A 14,442-nucleotide genomic window follows, 5' to 3' on the forward strand; every position below is an offset into this window, starting at 1 on the left:
AATGAACGCATACCGCAAAAGTTGTGTCTCAACGGAGGGACCCGACGTCCCAGCAAAATGAGAAGACAGAGAAGTTCAGAACAGCAGACAGAGCACACACTGAAGGCTGATTTATGGTTCTGCGCTACACCAACGCAGAGCCTACGGCGTAGCCGTGGCAACAGAGCCTGCACAGCACCTCAGCGCAGCGCCACCCGCACCAGCGCTCTCTGCCCTCGCGGGGATGGAGACGCCTCCATCCCCACGGACCCCCATACTGGGGTTACACTGGGACATTCTGAGCCGAGGACGACCAGTGGGAAGTGGACACGGGGGCTGGAGGCAGCTGGAAGCAGAGAGACAAGTGCGCGCATGGGACGGAGGGGGGCGTGGGCGGGACTTAAAATGAAGGCATCTGATTGGTTCTTTCCCCCCTGCCAATCCTCTGGTCCTCTGACCAATCCGTTTCATTCGGACCGCAAAAAACAGGTTGGTCAGAGTTTTTACAGGATTAAAGCTGTCAGAGAGGTCGGATTTTTTTCTTTCCTTTTTCTGAACACATTATTCACTGGCTACTCTCAGGATGGAAGGACCATTTCACCCAGTATAACAATACATGTTTTTGAATACGATCACAGACTATACCTTTAATATAGCGGAGCTGTGGAGGGAGCATTACTCTACGACATTTAACTGTGTAAAGAGTGACCATTCTTAGTTGTGATGCTGTTGGGGTTACAGTAAATGAGGTCCACAAAGCAATAGAACAGCTGTTAACAAAGCTAGTGGCTCTGATAAGATCCCTGCTGAACACCTTAAACATGCCAGTCCTATGTTGCTGTTCTGCTCTCCAGATCTTTTACTGGGCTCATGACACATGGTCTGTTGCCTCAACCTATGCTGTCTGTCACTCTGGTGCAGGTAATCAAGGACAAAGCGGGCAAGGTGGGGAGGCTGGATAACTACAGACCAATAGCCTTAGCCAGTGTTATGTCCAGAGTCCTTGGAAGAGTCCTACTAGGTCAACTGGGTTCCTATTTTGGTTCTATTGACAATCAGTTTGGGTTTAAGGCCAAGCATGGGACTGATTTATGTATTTATGCTCTGAAAGAGGTTGTTGGAAAATATAGAAGCCAGAACTCCTCTGTTTTAGTAGGTTTTGTTGATGCGTCTTGAGCTTTTGACCGCGTAAATCACCAAAAGCTGTTTTTAAAACTGAAAGAAAGGGCTGTGCCTAGTAGCATTATCCCAATATTGGCTTTTTGGTACGCTAACCAGAGTCTGCAGGTCAGATGGGGAAATGGGGTGTCTCTTTCTCTGTTGGCAATGGGGTCTGCCAGGGGGGGCTACTTTCACCAGCCCTTTTTAATTTATATATGAATGATCTTTCCATGCAGTTAAATAACTGTAAGACTGGCTGGTGATGGTTGGGAACGATCGAGTAATCCATCTGATGCATGCAGATGATTTAGCTATACTTTCTCCCAGCAGTGCTGGGTTTCAACTACTTCTGAATATCTGTACTGAATATGGTAGAGCGTTCCATGTTAAGTATAATGCTAAAAAGAGTGTTGTAATGACCTGCAGGGCCAGAGGGGATAAGCACCTTTCCTTTTCATTCCTTCTTCCTGTCAGGACAAGTGTTTTCAGTGTGTAGCAAAGCAAAGTATCTTGGACATGTTATAACCAGTACTGGAGTTGAGGGGGATGAGGGGGAATGGCATCCCCCCTGAAATGAAAATGGTCCAAATCATCCCCCCTGTAAAACTGCCATCCCCCCTTTCCATCTCTTATGTCATTTCATCAATGAATGTGGTTTTACTGCTATTTCAACATTTAGAGTCATCACCAGAAAAATAACACCCGAAAAATAACTTATTTGACAATTTTCACCTGTTTCAAGTAAATTTTCACTTGAAATAAGTAGGAAAATCTGCCAGTGGGACAAGATTTATCTTCTCATTACAAGCAAACAAATCTTGTTCCACTGGCAGATTTTTCTACTTATTTCAAGTGAAAATCTACTTGACACAGGTGAAAATTGTTGTTTTTTCCAGTGATGAGTCTTGTTTTAAGTGTAATGAGATTTTTTTTACTAAAATGAGACATTTCAACTAGAAATCAGACAAATATTCTTGTTAAGATTGTGAGTGTTTGCAGTGATCCATGTTACTTATCCTGTGAAGGACAGAGTCATATTGATAAGTTCAGAAAAGTGTTTTTTATTGTTGTGTTTTGATGTATTTGATGTAAGCCCAGTGGATATTTAAAGCTTACAGAAGGCTGCATTTAACTGCTGCTATGTCATTCCTGCAGTATTTCTGCAGCTGTTTTGGTCACTGCTATTATTTGTAATATATTATATTATTTGTAATTAGCACAAATTATCTGTCCCCATATGATAAAATCCACCTTCCCCCTGATTTTGTTTTACAACTCGAGTACTGGTTACAACAGACCAAATGTCTGATGATGATGATCTGTATAGACAGCGTTGCATATTATATGCGCAAGCAAATATGCTATGTAAGAAATTTCACTCATGCTCTAATGAAGTAAAGGCAAACCTGTTTAGAGCATATTGTACATAATATAATCTCTATACTGCCCCCTGTGGGTCAAGTTCAAGAAGGCACGCTTGCACAAACTACAGGTTTCATATAATGATTGTATGAGAATTTTAATGAGAAAACTAGGGAGGAGCAGTGCAAGTGAATCGTTCTGTAACATTGGCATGAATTCTTTTCATGCACTCCTGAGAAACTTGATGTACAGTTTTATGAGTCGTTTGGACGAGTCTCAAAACTCTATAATCAAACTGCTGGCTAACCCCGGCCTCAGTGCAACAACATATCAGTCTCCGTTCTGGAGACACTGGGATGAGTGTCTCTTGTTGTAGCTGTTGTTTTTTATGTATTTATGTTCTCTTAGTGTTTTTATGTGTCTGTATGTTTTTTTATGGACCTTGAAGTCTGCACAAATAAAGATGATGATGATATAATCTTCTTTACATATTATCAAGACATGCTTTCCATATACTACAAGCAATATCTCTAAAAACAGAGGCATCAGGGACATATGAAAGAAGAAAAAAGTTAATTATAATACACGTAGTGCCATGAGATGTAATTGTATGAACTGTCCCTCTTGACTAAACTGAATGAAGAAAATAACTGGAAAAGTTCATCATATACCCCGGGAGGAGAGCAGTGTTGGTGGTAGCGGACCAGAGAAACAGGCCATGGATTAGAGTTTCATTTCAAATCATTTATCAACCATGAAACCGGTAACTCTTCACTCAGCGCTTAATAAAAACCTCTTCCAATTCATTTCTGGGAAATAACTGAATTCAAATTTTTACATTTCATTTCAGCAGTGTTTCAAAGTTCAATCATGAAGGGAAAATCACAAGGGATGTTTCTTTTGTTTGTGCATCCAAAGTTCAGGGTATGTAGCGTCTAAAACATATGGTATAAAAAGGATTGTCGACTTTAATTTAATAAGCTCATTGAGTCCAGCTGTCAAGATGTTATTTACACATTTTCGTTTTTTGGGAACATCCAGCGTCTGCCTATGAACAGAAACCAGAAAGGATTTCTTGCTGTTGTTCTTGGTCTCTAGTCATGTTTACAGTCAAATGATGATGAATAAAACTCTGCAGGACACCGCTGGAAACTTACAGGACTGTCTCAGAAAATTAGAATATTGTGATTTTCTGTAATGCAATTGCAAAAACAAAAATGTCATACATTCTGTATTCATTACAAATCAACTGAAATATTGCAAGCCTTTTATTATTTTAATATGGCTGATTATGGCTTACAGCTTAAGAAAACTCAAATATCCTATCTCAAAAAATTATAATATTCTGGGAATCTTAATCTTAAACTGTAAACCATAATCAGTAATATTAAAATAATAAAAGGCTTGCAATATTTCAGTTGATTTGTAATGAATCCAGAATGTATGACATTTTTGTTTTTTTAATTGCATTACAGAAAATAAAGAACTTTATCACAATATTCTAATTTTCTGAGACAGTCCTGTAGACCAGGATCGGGAAGCACCAACTTCACTTTATTTACGTGTTAGAAATAACAATCACCCCTCCATTTCCATTTTTTCCAACATTTCTTTTGTCATTTTTAGAAAAACCAGACATGACAAACGGTGAGCTTTCAGGGGTTTTATTCCAACAGTGACACGTGCAGCCGTGTTGCCATGGTGATGCAGATGTTCACCACCCGCGGGTGGGGGTCCACTTCCCCAGGAGCCGGCCTTCAGAGTGCACGTGGTACACAGGGTGCATCATGGCTGTGGCGCACGACTGCAAACACAGAAGGGAGTGAGACCGGCAGACACCGACACGCTTTCATGTATGTAGCAGAACCTAATGCTGCTTTTCCACTAGTACCTACTCAGCCCGACCCGGTTTGTTTCTTTTCCACTAGGGGTCTAACGTGCCGAGTAGATACTTTTCTGTATCTATTCTGCAGAGGTTCTAAGCTGCTGAGTCGGCTGTATCTGACATCATCACACTACAAGCCACCGATTGGTCGGGGGGTTGGAGTCAGACGTCTGAGTCAGGAGGAGGAAATCAGAGAAAGAGACTCTGACGGATTCTTGTTCATTTTATTCAACAGACAATGGCAGCAAAAGTCTGTTTCATGATCCAACTCTGAGGGTCAGATGTTCATAAACCTGGTGCTGAGGAGAGAATTAAAAAGAGATCTAGACGGAGATAAGGAACGACCAGATCTACCAGGAGCTCTGTCTCTTCATAGCTGCTCACGGCTCCAGCTGACTTTTCTACGGTGGCCGAGACCCGCCATTGCTGAAAATAAAAGTAACGCTGCAAACAGAAACAAACGCCGCTGCAAATTAAAGAAACGCTGCAAATAAAAAGAAACCCCACTGCAAATAAAATAAACGCTGTTGCAAATTTAAAAAAAACGACGCAAATAAAAAAGCCACAATGGAAGTGAATTACCGGGGACTATTTTTGCTGATGCTCCGTTGTTTTTTACGTGAGAAGAAGAAGACGAAGAGGATGTAAGTGAAAAGGAAGAAATAAGAAGAGCGAGGAATAAGAAGAACAACGAACGAGAAAATAAGTGAAAAGGTTAGTGTTCAACGTCACTACGTGTTATTTTTAATGTGCAACACCGGTGCATCAGCAAAAATAGTCCCTGGTAATTCACTTCCGTTGTGGCTTTTTTATTTGTGTCGGTTTTCTATTTTATTTGCAGCGGGGTTTATTTTTGTTTGCAGCGTTTATTTTATTTGCAGCGGCGTTTGTTTCTGTTTGCAGCGTTACTTATATTTTCAGCAATGGTGGGTCTCGGCCACCGGACTTTTCAGCAGCGCAGAGACAAACAAAAAAAAAAAAAGGCGTTGCTGCTTGAATCTTCTCTCACTCTCATTTTTTAACTTGATATGGAACACAAGCCACAGACCCAGCAGCACATCTATCATCTCCTCCAGGTTCTACATCTTTAGTGTTGTTGTCTTCCTTTAGATACACAATCAAATAAGTCACAGCAGCTTTTCCAACCTCCTACTTCTGATCTGGGTGTTGAAAAGAAACGAGGACGAGGAGAGTCGAGACAAGTAGGTACTAGTGGAAAAGCAGCATCAGTGTGGAGGCCCCTAAAGCTCCATCCCTCCTGCAGTACTGACATGGTGGGGGATCAGCGCCAGCAGGCAGCCCAGGGGGAACTGGCTGTAGTCCAGCGGGCCTGAGAGCGGCTCCACCCTGCCGTGCTCCTGGGTCATGGACGCCAGCCTGGGGGATGAAACACATCTCCCATCAGTCACATTCACACACCGCTTTGACAGGAGAGAGAAGAGAGAAGAGCGACGGGCTTCACCTGAGCTCCGGATGTCCTTCAATCACAGCGTATCCAGTGGGGAGTTTCCCGGCTCCGTCCAAACTGACAGGGACGGCAAGGCAAGGCAGGTTTATTTATATAGCACAATTCAACACAAGGTAACTCAAAGTGCTTTACATCATCATTAAAAGCGGCAAGACACGATTAAACAGTAAATAACAAATAAAATTAAAGCTGCAAGCAGCGATGAACGGGATCTCGTGCGTGCGATTTTCACCAATGAAGGTGAAGGAGTCAAAACCGAGTCCGATGACACCACCCATGACTCTTTATGTCAAACCATTCAAAAGTTATGGCAGAATCACATATTGACCAATCAGCTACTAGTATCACTTCCTGTTTAGCGTTGAAGTTTGACGCGGTGCCACGGCCATGCCATTTCACGAAAACTCACTATTTTGATAACTTTTCATCATTAACGTCTTTTGTGTCTCCTGAGCGAGTTTTATGTTGAACGGACGATCCTGCTAGGAGGAGTTTGTTAAAGTACGACACGTGAAAATGTCATAAAATTGCGCCAAAATGACACGATTAATTCAAAATGTCCGACTTTCTGTTGGGTTTCGGCCATGGCGCCAAGAGACTTTTCTTTAAGTTGTGACTGGATACAGGTGTGTAGTGATTTTCGTGCATGTACATCAAACCGTATTGTGGGGCTTGATGCACAAAGTTTTCTAGGGGGCGCTGTTGAGCCATTAGGCCACGCCCCTTTTTGACACTTTTAGAATACGTAATTTTTCGCCACATGGGACGTGCGTGCCATGTTTCACAACTTTTCGAATCACTTATGCGCCTCAAAAACGCAATTGTTTTCGTATAAAATAATAATAATAATAATCTTTCCGATTTCAATAGGGCTTCGCACAAGCCTTGCTGGTGCTCGGCCCCTAATGATAAGAAAAGAGGTAAAATAATAAAAAGCACAAGTTGTTAAAAGTAAGGGCAGTAGAGTACAGCAGGTGAGTATTTAATTCAGGAGTACGCTTCACTAAACAGTAATGTTTTTAACCCTGTTTGCCCACTATGGTATTCTTGGCCTTAAAGAATATAACCCTTTCCATAATGCGTGTAGAATATATCAGGTGGTCTCAGGTTTGAATCCCAGACTAACTCAACTCATCCCAATCTCCGTTGTTCCCCAGCACACCCACAAAACTAGACACAAACACCTTATTATAGGGAAAAAACGAGTATGAGTGTTGTGTGTCAGGGACACAGATCTGGAATGAGTTGAATGATGAGCCTTAAAAAGTCACAGTCCATCTCCATATTCAAACGCCAGTTAAAGAAACAATTGTTAAGCTCATATATATAAATGTACACTTCGGGACCACAAAATGTTTCATGTTAAGTGTTTGTAATGTGTTAAGGCTGAAATATGCTTCTGCGTCACACCAACGCAGAGCACACGCCGCAGCCGTGACGCCGTGCTGAACCTTCTGACTTCTCCGTCTCTCCATTTGGTCGCGGTGCAGTACCCCCCGCGGCCACTAGTTAGCGATCTTTTTCTGAATGGTTTATCCGACTTTTTCCGGTCACAGTAAATCAAAGAAATAAGGACAACTATTGTGCAAAAAACCAAAACAAAAAAAATCACATATAAACGAAGAAAAAAGTCCTGGAAGTTCACTACTGCTTCAAACCGGAAACCGGAAATGCTTCGCTTTCAAACGAACCAATCACAGCCCTCTCTGTCTGCGTGTGGTCTGCGTCTCCTCGACGCGTAGTTACAATTTTCGGGAGTTGCAAGTCATTGATGGCGCAGGTGACGGCGTGTCCTCTGCGTCGACCCAAACCACACGCCGTAGGCACGGCGCCATTTTGACGCAGAAGCATAATTCAGCCTATATGTTGTAATGTAAGTGCTAGTTTAGTCTAATGTGCATGTTGTATTGTTAAGTGTGTTTATAAGTGCAAGTGCATGTATGTATTCCTGTCTACTGTATTTATGTTCATTGGCTCCTAGCATAAGGTCTTGATTCTCCAGGAGACCAATTCACATGTGTGAGTGTGAATAAATCAAATATCAAATTGAAGGAGCTGACAGTTGGAGCAGACCTCAGGTCTACAGGAAGTTTGTTCCACCGGTGAGGAGCAGAATAACTGAACGCTGCCTCACCTTGCTTGGTTCTGGTTCTGGAACCACAACAAACCAGATCCAGATGAAGCTCAGGGGTCTGGGAGCTTCATAGGAACTAACAGATCCAGATGAACCTCAGGGGTCTGGGAGCTTCATAGGAACTAACAGATCCAGATGAAGCTCAGGGGTCTGGGAGCTTCATAGGAACTAACAGATCCAGATGAACCTCAGGGGTCTGGGAGCTTCATAGGAACTAACAGATCCAGATGAACCTCAGGGGTCTGGGAGCTTCATAGGAACTAACAGATCCAGCATGGATTTCTGTCCAAGACAATTCAGGTCTTTGTAGACCAGCAGTAAGATTTTAAACTCTATCCTTGGACTCACTGGAAGCCAGTGTAGTGATTTCATGACCGGTGTAATATGGTCCAGTTTCCTGGTGTAATGTGGTCCAGTTTCCTGGTGTAATATGGTCCAGTTTCCTGGTGTAATATGGTCCAGTTTCCTGGTGTAATGTGGTCCAGTTTCCTGGTGTAATATGGTCCAGTTTCCTGGTGTAATGTGGTCCAGTTTCCTGGTGTAATATGGTCCAGCTGAAACCGCTGTTCTCCAAGCTATTTATTAAATAAATGGTCTCTGCTCTTGACCACCGTTTGCTGCTTTACACCGACGCAGCCCTACGCCGTACCCTACGGCGTACCCTACGCCGTACCCTACGGCGTACCCTACGCCGTACCCTACGCCGTACCCTACGGCGTACCCTACGGCGTACCCTACGGCGTACCCTACGGCGTACCCTACGGCGTACCCTACGCCGTAGGGTACGGCGTAGGGTACGGCGTAGGGTACGCCGTACCCTACGGCGTACCCTACGGCGTACCCTACGGCGTACCCTACGCCGTACCCTACGCCGTACCCTACGCCGTACCCTACGCCGTACCCTACGGCGTACCCTACGCCGTACCCTACGCCGTACCCTACGCCGTACCCTACGGCGTACCCTACGCCGTACCCTACGCCGTACCCTACGCCGTACCCTACGCCGTACCCTACGCCGTACCCTACGCCGTACCCTACGCCGTACCCTACGCCGTACTGCGTCGATAACGCGGCACAACCAGCCGGGGAAGCGCTTCCCCGGCAGGCGCAGATGATCTACAGGTTTGGAATGCTTATGAATGTGGTCGAAAATGCAGATCTTCGGTTGTGTGGATGGGGTTTTTTTTTTTAAACGATGTAATGTGGATACAAATTATTTTATAAACGGAGGGGGGAAATATTCGGTTTTAAAAATACCCGGCTACGTGTGGACGGGGTCTAAGATCCGTTTACACTGTGCAACTGAATGCGAGCGTCCGACTATCACGTGTGACATCGGACGCTCTCTGTCCCCGCTGAAAACTCGTGGCCAGTTAGGACAGTCAATACCAAAAAAATAAAGCAATGGATTTTATTTTGTCGCAGAAGCTCCCTGGCATGGGACATGTGGCCGGCTGCTCTTCTCCCCGGAGCGAGGCTTATTCTCCTCCCCTGCTACACGTCATTCAGGGAGCCAATCAGCACAGAGCCTCATTATCATACCCCCCCCTTCCCTTAGAATGGAGCACAGAAAAAGGGGTTAGAAGCGGTAAAACTAGAGACATGGCCCACAGGCTGAATTTCTGATGTATGTAGAAAAAACAAGCTTTAGATTGTTTTTAAGACATTCAAGGCCTGTTTAAAATATACATTAAATGCCATAATAGGTCACCTTTAAAAAAACGCTGCAAATAAAAATAAACGCAGCTGCAAATAAAAAGAAACGCTGCTGCAAATAAAAGAAACGCTGCAAATATAAAGAAAACGCAAATAAAAAAGCCACAACAGAAGTGAATTACCGGGGACTATTTTCACTGATGCAACAGTGTTTTTTACGTGAGAGGAGAAGAAGAAGATGAAGACATAAGTGGAAAGGAAGAAATAAGAAGAGCGAGGAATAAGAAGAACAACGAACGAGAAAATAAGTGAAAAGGTTAGTGTTCAACGTTGCTACGTGTCATTTTTAATGTGCAACACCGGTGCATCGGCAAAAATAGTCCCCAGTAATTCTCTTCCATTGTAGCTTTTTTATTTGCGTCGTTTTTTATTTAATTTGCAGCTGGGTTTTTTTATATTTGCAGCGGCGTTTCTTTTTGTTTGCAGCGTTTATTTTATTTGCAGGTGCGTTTGTTTCTGTTTGCAGCGTTACTTTTATTTTCAGCAATGGCGGGTCTCGGCCACCGTAGTGGAGGGCTGGATTACAGCCGTTCTGCTCCGGCGGTGACTGTACCTGATCCCGCTCCAGCCACAGTCCACCAGCAGCTGGTCCCGGTGTGGACAGTGTCCTATGACTCGGGTCAGAATCCTCACCGCCACGTCGTCCAGGCGGCACGAGCCGATCAGAGACTGCTGCACGTCTGGAACACAACCAAACACAAACTCCAAACTCAGCACCTGAACATCTTTTCTCCTCCTTTTAAATACTGGCCACGGTAACATGATGTTTTTTTAATTCTGAATTAATTATTCAGAATTAAATAATTCAAAATTAAACTATTTTCCTTTGAGTTTACATGGAAATAGTAATTCTGAATTGAGGTTTACATGGAAAACCCGTTTGATGGTCTTTCTCCAATTCCTCTACAGGTCTGGGGGATGGGAAGGTTCTGATTGGATAGGGGGGGGACCGGAAGTTAAACTAACGGAAGAAAAACTAACTTAGCCGCTACAACTTTGAAAAGCTCGTAATTTTGAGGTTTCCTGTTTCCATCTGTTCTTTTAATTATTTCCAGGTCCTCCAAGCTATTTCTTAAATAAATGGTCTCTGCTCTTGACCAGCGTTTACTGCGTGCTGCATCTTGAAACTTTGTTAGGAAAACCAGCCCAGCGTGGAATATACAGGACTGTCTCAGAAAATTAGAATATTGTGATAAAGTCCTTTATTTTCTGTAATGCAAAAATGTCATACATTCTGGATTCATTACAAATCAACTGAAATATTACAAGCCTTTTATTATTTTAATATTGCTGATTGTGAAAAAGTGAGCAACGGAAGAGTATTAGGGCCACTTAAAAAAAAAAAAAAAAATTCTGAGAAAAAAGTCAGAATTCTGACTTTAATCTCAGAATTCTGAGAAAAAAGTCAGAATTCTGGGCCACTTAAAACAAAATAAAAATAATTCCGAGAAAAAAGTCAGAATTCTGACTTTAATCTCAGAATTCTGAGAAAAAAGTCAGAATTCTGACTTTAATCTCAGAATTCTGAGAAAAAAGTCAGAATTCTGAGAAAAAAGTCAGAATTCTGAGATTAAAGTCAGAATTCTGACTTTTTTCTCAGAAGAAAAAAAAAAAAAAAAAAAAAGTCAGAATTCTGACTTTTTTCTCAGAATTCTGAGATTAAAGTCAGAATTCTGACTTTTTTCTCAGAAGAAAAAAAAAAAAAAAAAAAAAAAAGTCAGAATTCTGAGAAAAAAGTCAGAATTCTGACTTTAATCTCAGAATTCTGACTTTAATCTCAGAATTCTGAGAAAAAAGTCAGAATTCTGACTTTAATCTCAGAATTCTGAGAAAAAAGTCAGAATTCTGACTTTAATCTCAGAACCGAACCGATTTCAGTCAGTGTGACACAGTTACTGCAGAAGACAAGACTGCAGAAGGCAAGACTGAAAATGTCTGACGTTGATGATTTCCTCCGAGACAGAGGGGTCTCAGAAGACAATATATCATTGCTGGCAGAGCAAAAGGTAGGTAAAACAGATATTTACTTGTTCGTGTGTGATTTTTGTACATTTAAAAGTGTGAAGCAACTTCTCTGATTAAGCTAGCTTGCATGCTATCATGAGTTTTACATTCATGACTGTAATGATAATAACCCAACGAGCGGACCTCCGACCCGTTTGTCGGCTGATTGCAATATATATATATTACAACCACATTGTTATGTCCTCACTGTTTGTCTTCATAGAGTTATACAGAGTCCGCTGGTGACTGGTTAACTGTTTATTTCTGCTTACACCGAACGTACATGGCTACTTGTCATTGTTTACATCCATCAGCCAACCTCAAGTGCGTGATATAACGTTACTGTAGTGGTCTGTAGTTAAAGTGTCTGAGAGAAACCCCGGAGAAAACAGTAGGTGTTACGTTATTGCGTATTTAAATGTATTTTATCACACACACTGCCTTATTAAATAAAGCCAACAAATGAATGAACTTGCAAGATCTTATGAACGAGCGCGAGAGTTCTGATTATTCATAACGTAAAGTGAACTGCTGGTGGTCTTTGTTTGCTGATGGGTCAAATCCCAGTTCAGTGTAATATCAAAAGAGACTCGATAGATTTGCAACACGGTTATTTTGAATTAAGGTGCTCTAGACTTTATTCATTTCAGATCTGTGCATCATTTACCTGGAAAATTACAAAGTAATACGTTTAGAATTTTACCTATTGTGGTGAAAGTATAACCAAGACAAAAGATCAGCCTAGTTCTCTTCTTTGTATGATATTTCTGGAATTTTATATAATAATTACTATTATGCAGACCAGAGGGCATTCTTTTAGGACTACTGCATACACAAGTTTATAGGTGAAAATACAAGGATAACAGATTAGGTCACACAAAGTTTTAAGTAATTTAAACATCAAGTTATACAACCATATGCCTTTTTTTCTTTTTAGAAATATTTCAAAAGGAAAACAAAAGTGCGCGTGTGTGTTTAAAAAAAAAAAAAAATTATTAATATTGAGATCACGCAGAATAAGATGTTTTCCTGATCCACGAGCAAGCCAACCAGTACCTGAAATAGGGATTTTCTGGGAATAACACGTATATATTTGTGTATATACATACACCGCTCTTTTTTTTAGTAAACACTTTATTTCAGACCCTTTACTTTAATTTGAGATTATATCACAAATATGTCCTTAACTGAAAATCAATGTCTTTGTTTTGTCTTTGTGCAGATCGACAGCAGTGTTATACTCTTGATGGATGATGCAGCCCTGGCGAACTATATCCCTTCCTATGGAGATAGAATTGCCCTCTTGAACTTCTGCAAGAGTAAAAAACCTCTGTCAAAACGAAAGCAAGGGCTTTTAGATAAACTTCGTGAGAAATTGAAGCTCAAAAAGGACAGTTCCACAGAAGATACATCAAACAGAGACACAAGTACACATTCAACAAGTACACATTCAAAAAAGCTAAAGTCGGTAAGAAATGTGGAGATAGGATGGATTCACAATGATGGAAAATTGACCAAACAAGTCAGGGCAAAGCAGGGTGGTGGCACCAGAAAAATCAAACTGTCAATTGATGCTGAAAGAGAAGATATACTTGAAGAGGGGAAGAACCTTTTTTTTCCTGATGGAACCTCTCCCAAAGGATCAGTATCTGATTTTGAGTTTGAGGTGTGGGATTTTAAACAGAACTGCCTTACAGGTGAGACATGCCTGACTATAGGCACCATGTATGAAGCTGCAAAGATGACAATGTTGCGATTTTACATTGCAACCAAGCAAAAAGAAATGAATGAAAATGCCACTGATGTGATCCTTGTTTCTGCAACCAGTGGCAGTGAAGTCAGTGTCACAGAACGACAAACAGGAGATGTCACAAATGGCACAGATCAGCTCCAGCCTTCTCCAGAAACATCTATTGATTCTGGAACTATAACCTTTGGCCCGGTTTACGGCGTGGAAGAAGACACAGACGACACGCTGTTCTTTGAGGATTTTGTTATTCCTGTCAGTCCAGCTCACCCAGATGATGTGATAACAATAACTATTCATCATGGGGACACTTTCCAAGACATGATAACTGCCTTCTCTGATGCAGAGATTTTGTACAAAGCACTGAATGTGAAACGCATACTTCCAGACAACATGGAAGAAGCAGGCAGTGGATCTGGAGTACTAAGAGATGTTCTCAGCTGTTTCTGGCAGGAATTCTATGAGAGATGCACACTTGGTGCAACAGTCAAAGTGCCTTTCATTCGCCATGATTTTTCTGCAGAAAAGTGGAAGGCAATTGGCAGAGTGCTTTTGAAAGGTTACCTCGACTGTCAGTATTTGCCAAACAAACTTGCTCTGCCCTTCCTTGAGCAGGTGCTTTTCAGTTGCATCTACAGTGATCCTAAAGCACATTTCCTGCAGTTTGTGAGCAGCCAGGAATGTGAGGTTTTGAAGCAAGCAATGATGGATTTCTCAAAAGTGGATCATGATGATCTTCTGGAAATTCTTGATGGATACGGCTGCAGAAAGAGAATCACAGCTGAGAGTCTTACAACGATCCTGGATGAAATCGCACACAAAGAGCTTGTCCAAAAACCAATGTTTGTTATTAACTCCTGGAGGGAAATTACCATGAATCATCTCTCAATCACTCCAGATCATCTGACAAAGTTGCTGTCTGATTTGCAACCAACTACAAAGAAGGTCTGCCAACTGCTTAAGTTTAGTGAAGATATAACTCCAAA

The 14,442-nt window shown here is 41.9% G+C and overlaps 1 protein-coding gene across 3 annotated transcripts in view; it reads right to left on the minus strand.

The window, feature by feature from the left end:
• Positions 1–4,150: 4,150 nt before the first annotated feature.
• zgc:162816 (uncharacterized protein LOC571260 homolog) overlaps positions 4,151–14,442 on the minus strand; it is a 32,364-nt gene continuing 22,072 nt past the window's right edge. For all 3 annotated transcript variants that reach the window (XM_061731356.1, XM_061731357.1, XM_061731358.1), the window contains exons 7-10: positions 10,259–10,385; positions 5,850–5,912; positions 5,659–5,764; positions 4,151–4,306 (exon numbers count right to left, since the gene is read on the minus strand). In XM_061731356.1, the coding sequence (XP_061587340.1) occupies positions 4,217–4,306; positions 5,659–5,764; positions 5,850–5,912; positions 10,259–10,385 (386 nt within the window). In that variant the 3' untranslated portion in view covers positions 4,151–4,216. The remainder of the gene's footprint in view (positions 4,307–5,658; positions 5,765–5,849; positions 5,913–10,258; positions 10,386–14,442) is intronic.

The sequence above is a fragment of the Cololabis saira genome, chromosome 10 (assembly GCF_033807715.1).
Source record: "Cololabis saira isolate AMF1-May2022 chromosome 10, fColSai1.1, whole genome shotgun sequence".
Classification (NCBI taxonomy): Eukaryota; Metazoa; Chordata; class Actinopteri; order Beloniformes; family Belonidae; genus Cololabis; species Cololabis saira.